The following is a 17,765-nucleotide window of genomic DNA, read 5'->3' on the forward strand; positions in this document are numbered from 1 at the left end:
ATTCTTACTTAAAAAGGGACACAATTAACTTTCCCGGACTTTTGATTGCCTTTTACTTCTTTACAGTGATCTGAACAAGACAACACAACCTATATTGGTAGGTTTGCATTTCTTATACCTCTACTACAATATATACTGCACATGTTCTCCACAATTCAATTTCCACAACACTAGCCACATCAATTTCTACACAAGGTGTAACTATTTCTTTTTTGAACACCGGGTAAAGGCCATTTACTTAACATATAATTCAAAGAGCTATCCTTTGAAGGGGTTATGCTGATTTATACCAGTTGGGAATCTGGCCTATTGATTTTAATGGAGCAAAGCTGATTGAAGCCATCTGGAGATCAGTCCCAATGACTTAACAGGAGCAATGGAGAAATAAGATGCTACTCAATGATACCAGAAGCTGGTCTATTGATTGTATTACCAAAGACACTGGAGGCATTTTACTGTGAAAAGCCAGCTCATATAATTTGTTGTGCATTAAGGATCATTGATAGTAGAAGAAGCCTGAGGGTAACATCCAGGCCCTACTGAACCAAGGTCAATATTCCTATTGCCATCCATCAATGGGGCCAGGACTTCACCCTGAGAGTTTATTCATTGATTAATATGAAATCTATGTCTCTTGGTAGCACTATGTTCAGAAAGAAATATAGATTTTTTTTTCTTGGAAAATGCAGAAGAATCTACATTTGGACCTAACATCAAGAGGAATTTTGTCAGCTTAATGTAGAAAGTTTATTTGTACTATTTTAGGTGACTCCCATTTACCTTCTCCTTTGGGGCCTTGTTTGAGAGTTAAATGTTCACCAGGTTCACAAGGGATCCAAGATCTCCCTACAGAAGGTTACTATATATCAAAGACAATCACCTTCAACAAGTCATATCTCACTAGGAGTCCGTTTTTAAATTACTGATTGGTTTATTGTATTTGAAGTTTGAATGAGAGGTAAGAATATTCCTCTTGCTTACTTGCTTGATTTCCCTGTTTCTTTCTTTATTTCTTGCTTGTTTTCTCACATAGGCACCAACTCCCTATGAAATTAAATGAAAGTTAAATGATTAATTCCTTTATACTCTTTGGAAAGTTAAGCAACATTTAATTTATGTGTTGTGTTCTATTTTTTGTCATTTGGCTAAATGTGCTTTGCAGGAATACACTTTACCATAACTATGTTTATGAATTTTGGACCATATTCTGATCTCAATTTGACCAATACAAATCTGATCTAAATTCACACACATTAATGCCGTTCTTTTGAATTTAATTGTAGTCAAGTCCAAAGTCAAGAAATTAAAATGTAACATTGTCTGTGCCCTCAAAAGTCTGCAATCAAATTTGAAATGTAATGCAAAGGGTGACTTTTTTTTTTTTACAAAATGTTACACTTTGAAATATGATAAAGTTATCTAATATGATCTCATGATTAGTTAGATTTGTTGGCCCGATACTCTTCTCTGTTTCATCATTTTTACAATTGAGTAACCTTATTGATTTCAAAGGAGTTAATCCTGATTTACTACAGGAGGAATGAGAGTAAAATCAGCAGAAGCAGTAATAAGACTAGAGATGTTTGAAGACGATGGAGGGAAACTTTTCTGTAATACAGTAGGGATTGCTTGTCATATCAGGCCAATAGTACTCCAAATAATGAAGCAAAAGATATATATTGCTATATAGCTTATCATAAAAATGAAATTTGGAAAGCTCAAATCCCCTCTCATTTTCACTAATTGTATACCAGTGCATCTGCAGTGAATGGAGAATTAGCCCCCTTGATTGCAATGGAGTTAAGCCTGATTTAAGCCTGTTTGAGTTAAAGGGTTATCAAGTCCTTTATTTTTTGCATCTTGATTCCACCTAACTATACATATTATTATGTCATGTTTTGGATTACTATATTATATATATTATATATATTGTAAATGTCCTATACTGCAATAGATACATTTTGCAAAATTAGTGCAGAGAGTGGAATCTTGGTTACTAATAAGACTTCTGGTGTATCAAAGAAGTTTGAGATCATATTGTGAACTCCTAATTCATGTAGTTTATGTAAATAGTCCAACAGACTTCATGTGTCTCTTTTTGAGAACATCCAGGGTGTTATTTTCTCCCTTCTACAATCAAATGTCAAGAGAATATAGACTGATTACCTGAGACGGTTTATTGTGCTAATATATTTTAATGTAGCTCAGTTTGTATATATGCTGTCTGAAAGGTCTAGAATATCATAAAGATATCTCTTTCTCTCTCTTTGTCAGTCAGTCTAGTATTGCTAGTTTTTGCAATACCTGACAAAAATTTGAATCTTTATTCCTACAGAAGGAACACTCAAACAATGGAACCCAGTGATCACACCAGGGTGACCGATTTCATCATGCAGGGTCTCTTTGACCACCCTCAACATCAAGGGCTGATCTTTGGCCTATTCCTCTGCCTTTATACGACTGCCATCTTGGGCAATTCATTGATCATTGTGGTTATTGTCATCCACCCACCTCTCCACACTCCCATGTACTTCTTCATCGCCAATTTAGCCCTGGTTGATGTTGTGTGCACTTCCTCAGTCCTACCGAAAATGCTGGAAAACCTGTTGCAAGAGAAGAAAACCATCTCCTTTGACGGCTGCATGGCCCAGCTCTTTGCCTTTACTTTGTCATCAGGGACAGAGCTTGTGCTTCTCACTGCTATGTCATATGACAGGTATGTTGCAATCTGCCACCCCTTGCGCTATGTCAATCTGATGAGTAAGGAAATTTGCATCAATTTAGCAGCTGGTGTCTGGGCTGTTGGTACCATCAATTCATTAGTGCACACATTACTCATGCTGCGCCTGGATTTCTGCGGACCCAACCTCATCCAACATTTCTTCTGTGAGATCCCACCAGTGTTGGCACTGTCTTGCAGCTCCACCTATCTCAATGAAATCATGATCTTCATGGCTGACATCTTCTTGGCAATGGTGAACTTCCTGCTGACCACCGTGTCCTATAGCTTCATCATCATCGCCATCTTTAAAATCCAGAGCTCCAAAGGGAAGCAGAGAGCCTTTTCCACCTGCTCTTCCCACCTGCTTGTGGTCTCCTTGTACTACTCCACCATCATCTACACCTACATCCGGCCCACTTCCAGTTACTCGCTGGATAAGGACAAGATGGTGGCCATAATGTACACCCTAATCACTCCCACCCTGAACCCTGTGATCTACAGTCTGCGCAATAACGAGATCAAAGTGGCCATCAGGAAAATCTTTCCATTCACCACAAAATAGCAATTTTTCCAAGAGTGAACCGGATTCTCACCTGCCTTGTCCCTTGTAGGGCAGGTCCAAAGGTAGTGTAAATTTTCATAGAACTAAGGATTTCAATACACATAAATTTGCACTCTGGTACATTCACTACAATGGAAATACAAAAATGTATACCAGCTGGGGATGTGTTGCATTGACTGCAGTAGGGCTAGGCTGAGGATCGGACCCCATTGACATTGGTGGAACTATGTTGAGTCACACTAGCTGGACTATGGCACATTGGGATAGATTTTTAAAGGTGTTTAGGTACCTACTGGGATTTTCAAAAGCACCTAGGCACCTAAAACTCATTAATTTTAAAGCAATTTAGGTGCCTAGATGTGCTGGAAAAACACTGTAGGTGCCTAAATACCTATAAAAATCTGTCCCATTGTGTAGCACATTATTTTGTATGCAGTCTTGCTGAATCAGAATATTCTATTCTATTCTATTCTATTCTATTCCTGAGTCAGTAAGTATGAAAACAAAATAAAACTGACTATTTCTCTGTTCACAAATTTCTTGTGAGACATTAAAAACCCAGAATTTTTCAATCACGTATCTGTTGAGATCTGGAAGTAAAGATAGAGTCAAACTGAATTTCTGATTGAAGAGTTCTTCCAGAACTGCATGAAGTGTTCTGGATAAGGAGAATGGGAAGGGCCTTGGAGTGAATCCCAACACAGTGCAAGGAAGGAAAACGACACATGGGGGAGGGAATGACAGCAGGAACCCAGAGTTCAATTCCAGTTTTATGTGGGATTTAAGGAGCACCACTGGAGAAGTCGGGGGACGAAATTTCTTTTCTTTCTGTATGGTCAGTTTTGGTCAGGACACTTTTCAGAATCTCAACAAACAAGGCCTAATGTTGTCATGGTGGATCGATGGCCTCAGGAACTGGTGGGGGTGGCAACCATCATAGTAGTCCACCCACCTGCTTCTGATTCCATCGAGTGATTCCCAGATAAGTAATATTTCAAATGGCCTCATCCCAATCAGTCTGGTGATTTCAACTGTAAACATTTTCACCTATTTCTAGAATCTTGCTGCTCATTTCCATGGCAATCCCATTTCCATGACAATCCCAGAAATTGCCAGGAGCCTTGGAGATCACTTACCACAGTTCTGTTGATTTTAAACAAGCCAGATTATATCAGTCTATTTGTGTCCCACTTTTTCTGATTTAAAAAAAAAATAGCAGGAGTTCAACTTTTGTTCATTGCAAAACTTACAGTACAAGCCTCACACTACAGGACCTGGTTCATTGATTTCAGTGGAGCTATGCTACTTTACACCAGTGGGGATCTGGTCCAAATTAATCAGTGTTTGATGGATTCTCCCTCACTGGCAATTTTAATCCAGATTGGATGTTGTTGTTTTTATTTCTAAAAGATCTTCTCTAGTTCAAAGAAAAATTAATTTGGGGACGTCCTATGGCCTGTGTCATGCAGGAGGTCAGAATAGATGCCCACAGTAGTCCTTCTTAGGCAAATACACTAAATGCTGGCCTATGGAATATGTTAATGTTGGACTCCCTCAATCTCTTCTGTTGAAACTCTTCTACTATGGATAAATATATATATATATATATTAATTCACTGGAGCATAGGGAGAAGATCCTAGTTCTGCCACATCCTAGGGGCGTGCTCTAACCACTAGGATCTAAAGTCATTCTCATACGTGTGCACTGTTTCGCTCTCTCTCTCTCTCTCTTTCTTTCTGGTCCAATGGCTCTTGAAGTATTCATCCAAATTGGAACAGCTTCAGCAGAAGAGATTGAAGGAGCCCCCTCAACGTACTATCCCCATGGCTAGAGCACTCACCTGAGTGGTGCAGATTCCTGGTCACATCTCCTCAAGCAGAGGAGAGACATGAATCAGGGTCACCCCCATCCCAGGTGAGTGCCTTCACCACAGACCTCCAAGAGAAGGCCCACAGCTGAGAATCCCAAGCAGAGGTAGGTGTCTCCCTCTGGCATGGGTTTAGGTGCTGAAGTCATAAGAGGGGCTGGGCTTAGTACACAAACCTCTCTTTGACATCTCCTATTGGTGAGCTTAGGCACAGAGCCACCTAACATGCTACCTTTTGTGGATCCCATTCTTAGGCACCTATCATGCCTGACTCTGGCTTTGTGTATCGCAGTGATTTTCTAGGTGCCCAAAAGATAGATGTGATGACTCAGAGGGCACATCTACCCTTAAAATGCTCTCCCTTCTGCATAGTTAATCCACCTTCCTGAGAGGCATTAGCTATGTTGGTGGGAGAAGTTCCCCTGTCAACATAGCACTGTCTACACAGGAGGTTAGGTCAGTGTAAATACATCGCTCAGGGGTGTGGATTTTTCACACCCCTGAATGACATAGTTATGCCGATATAGGTCTGTAGTGTAGACCACACATTAGTGTTGCAATGTCTAAATCCCTTTGTGATTCTAGTCCTTAGTGTAAATGGGAATCAATAGCATTAAATCAAAATTCCCCGTTCATTTTCACCCTTTCACATATCACATCCACTTTGCATTCTTGATTGGATTTTCTTCACACTTACAGTGGTTTGAATGTGAAACAACGGCAAAGAAACCAATGGACCTGATTGTCCAACAGCTTATATCTTGTGCTGGTGAGCACTCCTGACCTACTCTGGTGTAAAGCTGCTGTAGGTGAGAGGAGAATCTCAGGGACTTTGCACAAAGGTAAACAGCTACACAAGATGCAAATCAATGGTGAAACATACTCATTGAACGATAGGGAAGTGCATTTCCAAATGGTCCATCTATAAACATATCTGGACTCGTACTAATCCTGGCTACATCTGCATGAAATATTGTCCAGCCCTTAGCTATTCTAATTCAGCATAGCTCCAATGAAACCAATGGGGTTATGAGATTTGCTCCAGTTGAGGATCTTGCTCATTTGAGAGTGGTGAACCTGTGAATATCCAGTGTACCAAGGGATGGACACTGCAGAGGAATGCTTGGAGATCTCAGTGGGTGGATTGTGCCTACTGCTAACTTGCACAGGGATAGTGGAGCCTGTGTAGGCTAAGAGGAGAGTGTTTGTGTTGCCTGTGGCTGATGGAGTCAGGGAGCATCACAACTCCTCAAGCAAATGAGGCAGAAGAACACCTATATTCCCCGGTTTCATTTATTGCTCTAGAGTTAAGGCATCCTGATGTCTAGAGTGAACAGCAGTATGCATGCCCATAACTGCCTATGGAACTTTTACTTGAAAAACATAGGTGCTGAGTGAGTTTAGGAGCCTATTGATTTTCAACAGCAGATGAGTGCAGGTTTTGTGAATACCAGTGGTGACTGATTCTGGGATTTAGGCACCAGAAGTAGCTAAGGTACCTAATTCTCTTTGTGAATCTTTCATAAGGCTATTTTATACCACTCCAGTAATATAAAGGCACCTCAAAGTGAGTCTAAATATAACTTACTCCCAAGGCCGGTGTTACCATTAAGGCGAACTAGGCAGTTGCCTAGGGCGCCAAGATTTGGGGGCACCAAAAGCCCCCCCCCCGTAGCAGAGGTAAGCTGGGGTGGGGAGCCCTGCAGCAGCTCCCCACCCCAGCTCATCTCTGCTCCGCCTCCTCCCCGAGCACGCTGCCCCTCCTCTAATTCTCCTCCCCTCCCAGGCTTGCGGCGCCAAACAGCTGATTGGCGCCGCAAGTCTGGGAGGCGGGAAAAGTGGAGCAATAACGGCATGCTCAGGGAGAAGGCAGAGCAGAGGTGAGCTGGGGTGGGGAGCTGCTGCATGGCTTCCCAGGCCGGGGGGGTGGGGAGCTTCCACGGGGGGGTGCCTCAGGGCGGGGGGGGAGCTGCCGCAGGGCTCTCCACCTCAGCTTACCACTGCTATGGGGGGGCATCTCAGGGCAGGGGGGGAGCTGCCGCGGGGGGGCACCTCAGGGTGGAGGGGGGCGGGGAGCTGCCGCAGGGCTGGGGGGGTGCAAGGTGGAAGTTTCACCTAGGGCGCGAACCTTCCTTGCACCGACCCTGCTTACTCCCATTATAAAGTCCTTTTACACTGCCAGAGTGATGTAGAGTGAGGATCATTGCAAATATCTAATCTGCCCTCCTAAATTACAAAGGTCATAAGACTTCCCTGAATTAACTTTTGTTTGATCTATAGAAGATCTTTTAGAAGAATACATCCAATCTGGATTTTAAAATAGCCAGAGAGGGAGAATCCACTAAACCCTTTGTGAATTGACCTAAAACACAGTACTAGATCCACGTTGATGTAAATTGGAGTAGCTCCATAGAAATCAATGAACCAGGCCCAGTTGTGCAGTGGCCTGTACTGTAAGACTGGCAAGCAACAAAAATTGAACTCATCTTGTTAAAAAAAAAAATCTGAAAATCAGCAAAACTGGGTATCAACTAGACTGGTAAAAACTGGCATGTTTAAGTGAATGGAACTGTGGTAAATAGTCTCCAGAGCTCCTGGGAAATTCACAGATTGTCATGGAAACGAGCCGAAAGCGTCTAGAAATGGGTGGAAATATTTACAGTTGAAATCACCAAAATGATTGGTGAATGGTGATTGGGTGAGGTTAAGAACATAATAATGACCATACTGGGCCAGACCAAAGGTCCATCTAGACCAGTATCCTGGTTTCTGACAGTGGCCAATGCTAGTTGCTTGGCCGCACCATTTGGAATATTATTTATCTGGGGGTCACTCCATGGGATCACAGAGGGATGGATGAAGTGGAAGGAGAGAGCTTTATCATCATGGCGGTTAACCCCACCAACACCCAAGACCCTGGCTCCACCACAACCTCTTTAGACCTTCGTTGTCCAGCTTCTGAAAGATGCCTGGACCAAACCTGGGCAAACAGAGGGAACCAACTGACATCACCCCCACCTCCCTGGCTTTGGCTAAATCCTCAAAAACACAAGAAAAGGAGCCTCTGATTCCTGCTGTCACTTCCTCCCCCATGTGTCATTTTCCTTCCTTGCTTTGTTTCTGCTCTTTCTTATCCCTCTCCATTTGTCTTCTATCTAGTAAGAGTCTGGCTTAGAGGCCACAGCAGTTCAAACCTACATTACAGAACTGTAGGCATGTGACCAGAAAGGCAGCTAAAAGCAACCCCTTGAACAACCAGAGCCTGACAAGCATTTGCCAGTTCTCAGAGTTGCTGATCAGATCATGTGCTCGACTTATGTTTTTCTAGCCATGTGTGAGTCAGCACAAGAGATAGAAGTTGGCATTCTTTATCTTTGCTGTTCTTTTTCTGATGTGTGTTTCTCTTGTGTTAGGTTTGGACTGCAACAACAGCAAGAGCTCATGACCATGAAAACTAGTTTTTTTCTATTTTCTCCCCCAAAAGGACAGCTAAGGCCATCTTTAATACTGAACAACCCCCCCTGTAAACAGATGTTTTCTACAGAAAAGACGATATGGCTAAAAGGAGGGGGAATAAGAGAAATTGTTTCCATGAAATCATTACTTAATGCTTTTTTTAAATTAGAGCTAAACTGTTTGTGTCTGTATGTTGGTTTTTGGGGGGACTTTAATAAAAGAGTTTAAAAAGATATTCAGTGATGGAGATCATGATACAACTCAGCAGCAATAACTGGATGTGAAACCCATGACCTCAGTGAATGGTTTCTGGATGTAACAGTGAACAACTGTTTGATTGATATCTTATTCATTGTTGAGATTGAGACATTGCCTTATGAGCACAACAGGTATTTTGAAGAAAACTCAAAATTTCTAAAGCTGAAAAGTATTTTTAGAGTTAGATAAAAATGCATTTGGATAGAAATTGCTTTATTAAAATTTCTGACCTGAGTCCATTAAACATGGCCAGGAGACTGCCAGATCTCAGCAGATAGGTGACTGAAAAGTTTTGGGTTTTTAATGTGTCACAAGAAACTAGTGAATAGAGAGATATTCAATTTTATTTTATCATACTTACTCATTGATGAATAGAATAGAATATTCTGATTTAGCAAGACTGCATATGAAGTAATATGCTACAGTTTGGGTCAGATTTTTATAGGTATACAGGCACCTAAAGGGTTTTTTTGGAGCATCTAGGCACATAACATGCATTAAAATCAATGTGTTTTAGGTGCCTAGGTGGTTTTGAAAATCCCAGTACATAACTAGCCACCTTTAAAAATCTATCCCATGTGCAATAGTCCAGCTAGTGTGACTCAAAATAGCCCCACTGATGTCAATGGGATCCAATCCTCAGCTAGTGTAAATCAGCATAGCCCCACTGCAATCAGAGCAACACATTGTAACTGATGTAAATCATTGTAGTTCCATTGTAGTGAATGGATCATAGTGCAAATTAAAGTCTACTGAAGTCCATAGTTCTACAACAATTTATATGACCTTTGGACCTGCCCTAGAAGGGACAAGGCAGCTGAGAATTAAGTTCACTCTTGGAAAAATTGCTATTTGTTGGTGAATAGAAAGATTTTCCTCGTGGCCACTTTGAACTCTTTATTGTGCAGACTATAGATCAGAGGGTTCAGGGTGAGAGTGACTAGTGTGTACATTGTGGCCACCATCTTGTCTTTATCCAGTGAGTAACTGGAGGTGGGCAGGATGTAGATGTAGATGATGGTGGAGTAGTACAAGGTGAACACAAGCAAGTGGGAGGAGCAGGTGGAGAAGGTTCTCTGCTTCCCTTTGGAGCTCTGAATTTTCAGGATGGTGATGATAATGAAGCTATAGGACACGGTGGTCAGTAGGAAGTTCTCCATGGCCAGGAAGATGTCAGCCATGAACATCATGATTCCATTGAGGTAGGTGGAGCTGCAGGACAGAAGAAATGCTGGATTAAATTGGGTCTGCAAAAATCCAGGTGCAGCACAAGCAATATGTTAAGGAATAAACTGATGGTACCAACAGTCCAGACACTGCCTGCTAAATGGATACAAATTTCCTTGCTCAAGAGTTTTACATAATGCAAAGGGTGGCAAATGGCTACATACCAGTCATATTACATGACAGTGAGCAGCAGAAGCTCCGTCACCAATGACAATGTAAAGACAAAGAGCTGGGTGATGCAGCCTCCAAAGGAGATGGTTTTCTTCTCCTGCATCAGGTTTTCCAGCATTTTAGGTACAACCGAGGAAGTGCACAAAATATCAACCAGGGCTAAATTGGTGATGAAGAAGTACATGGGAGTGTGCAGAGGTGGGTGGATGACAATAACCACAATGATCAGGAAATTGCCCATGAAGACAGCTGTATAAAGGCATAGGAATAGCCCAAAGAACAGCCCCTCGTGGTGAGGATGGTCAAAGATCCCCTGCATGATGAATTCGGTCACTGTTGTGTGGTTACTATGTTCCATTGCTTGAGTGTTCCTTCTATAGAAACAAAGATTCAAGTTTTGGTCTGGTATTGAATCAGAAACTACAGCAATATGGCAACTGAACCATCTAAATGGACCAATTGGGGAGGGGGGATGTATGGGGATAGATAGATAGATAGATAGATCTTTCATGATGCTCTAGATATTTCACACAACATATAAACAAACTGAGCTATATTAAAATATATTAGCACAATAAAGTGCCTCTGCTACTGAATCTATATTCTCCTGACATTTGACTGTAGAAGGGTGAAAATAACACCCTGGTGTTCTCAAGTAGAGGCACGTAAAGTCAGTTGGACTATTTACTTATGTAAGCAGAGTCAGGATGAGCTCTACCCTGACATCTGGTGGTGAATTGTGGCAAGTGTGGAAAAGAACTTCAGGGGCTGATCTTGTTTGCATAGGCACCCCACCTAGCATGAGCCCACAGCAGCCCAAAATGGTCACTTTGGCTACTGTGGGATCCCCATTTTCTCTGTTATTGGGGCAGGAGGAATAAAGTGTTGTTACCCTGATTATGTGATTGGCTGCTGTATAAACAACAAATAGAATTAGGAAATAAAACTGACTTGGCCATAGGATGTACTGAGATGCAAATTCTTATTTTAGCATCACTTGAACACAAAATGTTTTGGGTAATACCTGGGAATGTTCGGGTATTAACGCATCTTTTAAAACAATGGAAGAGGTCCTTGTTTGACACCTACAAATATGAATGGATGCAATATGTTTCCAGCATGATTAAGCCTGATTTGTTATTGGGTGAAATTATTGTTAAAATTGCTCACTGACAGTCTGTGGAGATAGAAATATGGAAAGTAAGCATGCTTCCAAAATTAACCATGAGATCCTTCTGGCTACCCCAGGTTATGGGTCAATGGATCCCATGTGCTTTTAAAGTTAACTGGGTCTGGGTGGAGTCTGGTCACTGTCCCTGTTCCATGCTCCCAGGTTCAGACCCCTGGTATCCTGTTGCCTCCTGATTCTGGAATCAGTGTCCCAGACCCCCTGAGCTACCCTACTTGCTTACATGCACTCCACAAGAGTTCCATCCCACCATGGTCTCTCTAAGCTTCTAATTAAACCCGTCAGGGACAGCATGGCAGGAAAGCAAGGCCAGGCAGAGGGATTTATTAACCAGACTCATTTTACTCTTAAAAGCACTCAAGAGTTTTAATAGAAAAAGATCTTTGTCTGATCTCACCCCTTCTGGGAGTTTGAGGTTTGTAAGCAACTGAGCCCAAGCACAGTTCTTCCTGTTCTATCCCTCCTTCTCTTCCTACTTAATGATGTGATGGGCAGCTCCCCAATCACAGCATTGTCCTGCTCCTACATAGGTGTAGATATGGCAATTTCCTGCAGTATCCTGAAAAAAATGATTATATTATGTTTAAGTCTCTTTAGCATCCATTGCATTACATGCAAAGGTGATGGATTATTCTGAGCCTTGGGAAGTATTATGAACTTCAGAGGATTGTACTGAACAATGGGCCAGGAAAGAATAGACTTTTGAACAAACAGTGTCAAGTGATTTGCCTCGGGAATCTCTAGGGGGAGGTGACTGCAAATTTCCTCCTCTGGTTGTGCAAAACCCCAGCCTTTTGAAGCTACTCCCTGAGGAAATGACCATTATCTGATGATTACCTCTTCCCAGAATCTGAAGATCAAAGGCCCACACTGTATAAAGGAAAGACTGACCTATGCATGCAGATTCTTGTTCTGAGCTAAAGCGGCTATGAACTTGTTACCACAGAAAACCCCCTAGATGGAATTTGAAGGACTGACTCATACCAGACCCTGGGGTTGGAGGTGGGGTGATCGCTGGTTGGCTCATTAGCATCTGGGTAGGTTCTTTTATTGTTTTAAGATGTTTCCTCTGTAATGCTTTCACCTGAACAATAAATGTGCCTGCTTAGAAATGGCTGTGTGGTAATTTATGACTGGGCATTTACAAGCCTTTTAGAGCTTGCTGGGAATAACACAGAATAGTCAGGTAATTGTGCAGCCAGGAAAAACCCTGGTCAGGAGCAGGGCCGGCTCCAGGCACCAGCCGACCAAACACGTGCCTGGGGCGGCACTTGGTAAGGGGCGGCCAATCTTGGGGTGGCGGGGGACACTCAGGGTTTTGGGGGGGGGGGGTTGGTTGGGCGGCGCTGGGGGTGGGGTGGGTTGTTTTTGTTTCGGCACCTGGGCGCACGGGGGGTCCTGGGGGGTGGGATTCAGCAGCGGCGCTCCGTGGGGGGGCCTGTTCAGCAGCACAGCTCGGTGGTGGGGGTGTTTGGCTCCGCATCGCTCGGCGGGAGGTGTGTGTGGCGGCGGGGGGGTTCGGCAGCGCGGCGCTCAGCAGGGGGGTTCAGCAGCATGGCGTGGCACTCCGCGGGGGGGTGTTTGGCAGCGCTCAGTGGGGGGGTTCGGTGGCACGGCGTTCGACGATGCTCCGCGGGGGGAGGTGTTCGGCTACGCGGTGCTCCACGGGGAGCTGGGGGGTTCGGCGGTGCTCCCCGGGGGGGGTTGTTTGGCGGCGCTCCGCGAGGGTGGTGTTCGGCTGTGCAGTGCTCCGCAGGGGGCTGGGGGATTCGGCAGTGCTCCACGGGGAGCTGGGGGGGGTTCGGCGGGGGGGTTCGCTGGCATGGCGCTCCGCGGGGGAAGTGGCATCGCGGTGCTGAGGGTGTGTGTTATGGCGGCGCTATGGAGGGCGGCACTCTTTTTTTTGCTTGGGGCGGCAAAAAAGTTAGAGCTGGCCCTGGTCAGGAGGGATGGACATGGCCAAGGACGTGACAGATGAGGAGCCAGAGGCCTAAAGGCGAGTACCCTTGCTGAACCTCAGAGGGGGAATATGGGCACAGTTGCTGTAAGATCCCTGTCTTCCTGCCATGTGCTCAACTTGCCATATGCTCCATCCCTCAGTCCTGCTCACCCAACCTGTGGGCTGCTGAGTAGGAAAACCATTGTTCAGGGGCGTGGGCCAGCTAGTGTGAGAGGTGTCCTTCTGCGTGGTACCAAGCATCTTTAATGGACAGGGCAGCTGTCTGAAATGCAAATCAATAGGTTCACCTCGGGCACATTTAAATATGTATTTACCACACAGAACAAAATGGAATTCATAATTTCATACAGAAATATCCCACTTGGTCACACATTTTAGGATTGTGACTTTTCTTAATGTGACTTTAATTTTCTTAATGTGACTTGTTTTATTTACACATAAACAGCAGAACTGGAACAGAGGTGGTCACCCAAAGCAAGGACAACTTCTGTCCCCAATCTTGCAAATACACATATGCTTAAATTTACTGCTGTGAGTAATCCCGTTGATTCTGCAACCAGTCATAGTAGTAAAGGCAAGGGAGTAATGACAAGCATATGTTTAAGTGTTTGCAGGACTGAGACCTTACTTTGTCACTTTTCTTTAAATACTATTGAGCCCAATTTCTTTGATTGCATATATAACCTGCACTACGTTTTGGTGTTTTCTCCCTATTTTCCCTTAAGTGGTGTTCTTGGACATTTTTTTAGTTTCCATCTGAATTTTCCAGATTCTTCTTTATGTTGGTGGTGGTGGGATTTTTTAGTGTTTGTACGAAAAACAGAATATCAACACTTGGAAAAAATATTCCAGAGCAGTACATTTACTGACAACTGAGCTTTATCTTTAACCAAAGTAAAAAATAAAATAAAATACTGATTTTGAAGTGGGATGGCTTTCCATTGAATAAATGGTAAATTTCTATAAGTTATTATTCAAAGTTTTAATCTCTTAATAACAATGGAAGATAATTTTTTTTTTTTTTAGCTCTAGTACTATATGAACTTGGTTTCATTATGGTACTTAGTTGCTGGAGCTGAATTTATGTGAAACACAGCTGTTCAATAAGGGTTTTGTCTAACATCTGAGAAGTTACACTATTGGGTGGGCACTTTCTTATGGGATTTTCACAAGTGCCTGGGCAGGTTGGGCACTTGGGGCTAGAGTTTGAAACATAAGCACATGGGGCCAGATTTTATATTTAAGCACTCAATAAGATTTTCAAAAGTATCTAGGGACTAGATTTACAAGAGGATTTCAGCATCTAACTGTCACTTTAGGCACCTAAATCCCCAAATCAGGTCTCACTGGGACTCACAACCCCCTTGATCAGCTACCGCCAAACACTTTAGGCACCTTTGCCTGGCACCCTTCTTCCAGGTGGAATCAGCAACAACAAGGGCCGGGTTCAATATCCAGGGTCCTTCTCACCAATATAACACAAAACCCCCACCCAGTAATCAGGGAATATTAAACACCCCTCCTCCATGTGCCTCTAGGAGGCAACATTTCCGCACTCACAAGCACTGAGTCTGTGTACAGTAGAGAAAGCTTTCAATGAAAAGAGGGAAGGAACCTGGCACCAATTTGGGAAAACCCCACAACCATGATTCGAATATATCCAACCATGTGCAAAACTGCCTCTCCAGAGTACTTTGTGCAGTGTCATTTGCCTCCATTTCTCACCTTACAGTGTGAAAATCCAAAAAACAAAGGTCCCTTTAAGACGCCACTCCCCTCTCCCTCCACTGCCCCCCACTCACAGCTGCTGTGCTTGACCAGCAGAGACCCAGAGTTCAGAGGTGCATTCACGTGAGTCCACCTCCCAGCTGGGAGGGAGGGGAGAAGAAATGTCCAGCAATGTCTTAGTTGCCACTGCCACTGCAACTGACTCACAATTGATGCTATGCACTCTGCCTCGCTGCCTGCTGCCACCACTGCGCCTTCGTTCATGCTGCTGCTGCCTTTCGTCGTGCCACTGTTCACTTCATCGTGCTGTCATATGCTCCTTCACCGATGTCCCTACGCCCTCACCTTCAGCTGACACCTGCCTCTCTACTGTGACCTCTGCGAGTTGGTCGCTTGGGGTTCACCCAGCTCTCAGTGATTTCAGCTCACAGTGGGGGAACCTCGCTGCTAGTGCAGGCTGGGCTGTCTCTTTGACAGAAGCACTGTCCCACAGTAGATCTAAGCACCTAGACCTGATTATCAGTGATTTCAGCTCTAGTAGTAACTTAACAAAACAAAACACTCTCTCTGGAGCCTAATCAGCTCTACCTTTAGACAGGGCAGAGGGGCAGGTCAAATGGTGCCTATGACTCTTAGGCAGAGCTCACACCACCATGCAGAAACACCTGTCCCCACCCTCTCCCTCCCTTTCTCCACTGCAATCTGGCATCTGTGCCCCCTGCTTAGCGAGTTCAGTCCAGCTGAGGGTGACCCCCTCAATCAGGACAGGCTAAGTACAGTTCTACTTCCCTTTACTTGTACAATCAGTAATATTTACTGAACCATGCATTCAAATTTTAAAATTTTATTAAAGCCAATGTTAAAAAAAAGTATGTAATACATAGATTGAGAGAATTGGGTCTGGACATCTGGGTATAGTGCTTAGATTATCCACAAATTTATGTTAATTGAAATCCTTAGTTCCATGAAAATCTACACCATTTTTGGACCTGGCCTACAAGGGACAAGGCAGGTGAGAATTGGGTTCACTCTCTGAAATATTGTTATTTTGTGATGAATGGAAGGATTTTCCTGATTGCCACTTTGACCTCATTATTGCGCAAACTATAGATCACAGGATTCAGGGTGGGAGTGACTACGGTGTATATTATGGCCACCATCTTGTCCTGGTCCTGCGAGTTACTGGAGGTGGGCCGGATGTATGAGTAGATGGTGGTGGAGTAGTACAAGGTGACCACAAGCAGGTGGGAGGAGCAGGTGGAGAAGGCTCTCTGCTTCCCTTTGGAGCTCTGGATTTTCAGGATGGTGATGATGATGAAGCTATAGGACACGGTGGTCAGCAGGAAGTTCCCCATGGCCAGGAAGATGTCAGCCATGAGCATCATGATTTCATTGAGGTAGGTGGAGCTGCAGGATAGCACCAGTATTGTTGGGAACTCACAGAAGAAATGCTGGATGAGGTTGGGCCCGCAAAAATCCAGGCGCAGCACAAGCAATATGTTGACAAATGAACTGATGGTACCAACCGCCCAGACACTGACTGCTAAACAGATACAAATTTCCTTGCTCATGAGTTTTACATAATGTAAAGGGTGGCAAATGGCTACATATCGGTCATATGACATGACAGTGAGGAGCAGAAGCTCTGTCCCCAGTGCTGATGTTAAGACAAAAAGCTGGGTGATGCAGCCTCCAAAGGAGATGGTTTTCTTCTCCTGCATCAGGTTTTCCAGCATTTTAGGTACAACCGAGGAAGTGCACAAATTATCAACCAGGGCTAAATTGGTGATGAAGAAATACATTGGAGTGTGCAGAGGTGGGTGGATGACAATAACCACAATGATCAGGGAATTGCCCATGACGACAGCTGTATAAAGGCACAGGAATAGCCCAAAGAACAGCCCCTCGTGGTAAGGATGGTCAAAGATCCCCTGCATGATGAACTCAGTCACTCTGGTGTGATTACTATGTTCCATTGCTTGAGTGTTCCTTTTATAGCAAAAAGATTCAAGTTTTGGTCAGGTATTGCATCAGAAAATACAGCAATATGGCAACTGAAGCATCTAGATGGAATAATGGGAGGGGGATGTATGGGGATAGATTCATAGATAGATAGATAGATAGATGGATCTTTCATGATGCTCTAGATATTTCACACAACATATAAACAAACTGAGCTACATTAAAATATATTAGCACAATAAAGTGCCTCTGCTACTGAATATATATTCTCCTAACATTTGACTGTAGAAGGGGGAAAATAACATTCCGGTGTTCTTAAGTAGAGGCATGTAAATCAGTTGGACTATTTACTTAGACTATGAGTTTTAGGTGTTGACAGTATGATCTCAAAACATCATTCTTTCACCAGTAGTCTCATTAGTAACCAAGATTCCACTTCGTACACTAGTATCTCTGTTGCAATCTAGGACATTTTCTGTATATATAACATACAAAGTATTTAATACAAACCTTGACATAATTATATGTATATGTAGGTGGAATCAAAATGCACAAAAGGCAGGACTTGATTTCCTTTTAACTCACTCTGGTGTAAATCAGACATAACTCCATTGCAATAAATGGGGCTAAATTCTCCACTCATTGGAGTTGCACTGGTATAC

At 43.4% G+C, this 17,765-nt stretch overlaps 2 protein-coding genes and 1 pseudogene across 3 annotated transcripts; 1 reads left to right on the forward strand and 2 right to left on the reverse strand.

Moving 5' to 3' along the window:
• The first annotated feature begins 389 nt into the window (after positions 1-389).
• Positions 390-3,284, forward strand: LOC128846904 (olfactory receptor 13A1-like). Of its 2 annotated transcripts, XM_054046171.1 has the most exons (2): positions 390-415; positions 2,375-3,284. In XM_054046171.1, the coding sequence occupies exons 1-2, from the start codon at positions 390-392 to the stop codon at positions 3,282-3,284; spliced, it is 936 nt and encodes a 311-aa protein (XP_053902146.1). The 2 variants fall into 2 exon arrangements, with proteins under 2 accessions (XP_053902146.1, XP_053902147.1); XM_054046172.1 differs by lacking the exon at positions 390-415 and having other exon boundaries at positions 2,352-3,284.
• Positions 3,285-9,714: 6,430 nt separating this feature from the next.
• On the reverse strand, positions 9,715-10,775 carry LOC128846962 (olfactory receptor 13G1-like; annotated as a pseudogene).
• Positions 10,776-16,184: 5,409 nt separating this feature from the next.
• LOC128846925 (olfactory receptor 13A1-like) lies at positions 16,185-17,117 on the reverse strand. Its single transcript, XM_054046195.1, has one exon. It carries the CDS (start codon positions 17,115-17,117, stop codon positions 16,185-16,187), a length of 933 nt encoding a protein of 310 aa, XP_053902170.1.
• Between the last annotated feature and the right edge of the window lie 648 nt (positions 17,118-17,765).

This window comes from Malaclemys terrapin, chromosome 12, assembly GCF_027887155.1.
Source record: "Malaclemys terrapin pileata isolate rMalTer1 chromosome 12, rMalTer1.hap1, whole genome shotgun sequence".
Classification (NCBI taxonomy): Eukaryota; Metazoa; Chordata; order Testudines; family Emydidae; genus Malaclemys; species Malaclemys terrapin.

Excerpts from the sequence above, each read along its gene's own strand:
- LOC128846904 (XM_054046171.1), top strand. The coding sequence starts at position 390 with ATGCTACTCAATGATACCAGAAGCTG. Across the intron at positions 416-2,374 it reads CTCAATGATACCAGAAGCTG|GGTGACCGATTTCATCATGC; the intron begins GTCTATTGATTG and ends TGATCACACCAG.
- LOC128846925 (XM_054046195.1), bottom strand. The coding sequence starts at position 17,117 with ATGGAACATAGTAATCACACCAGAGTGACTGAGTTCATCATGCAGGGG.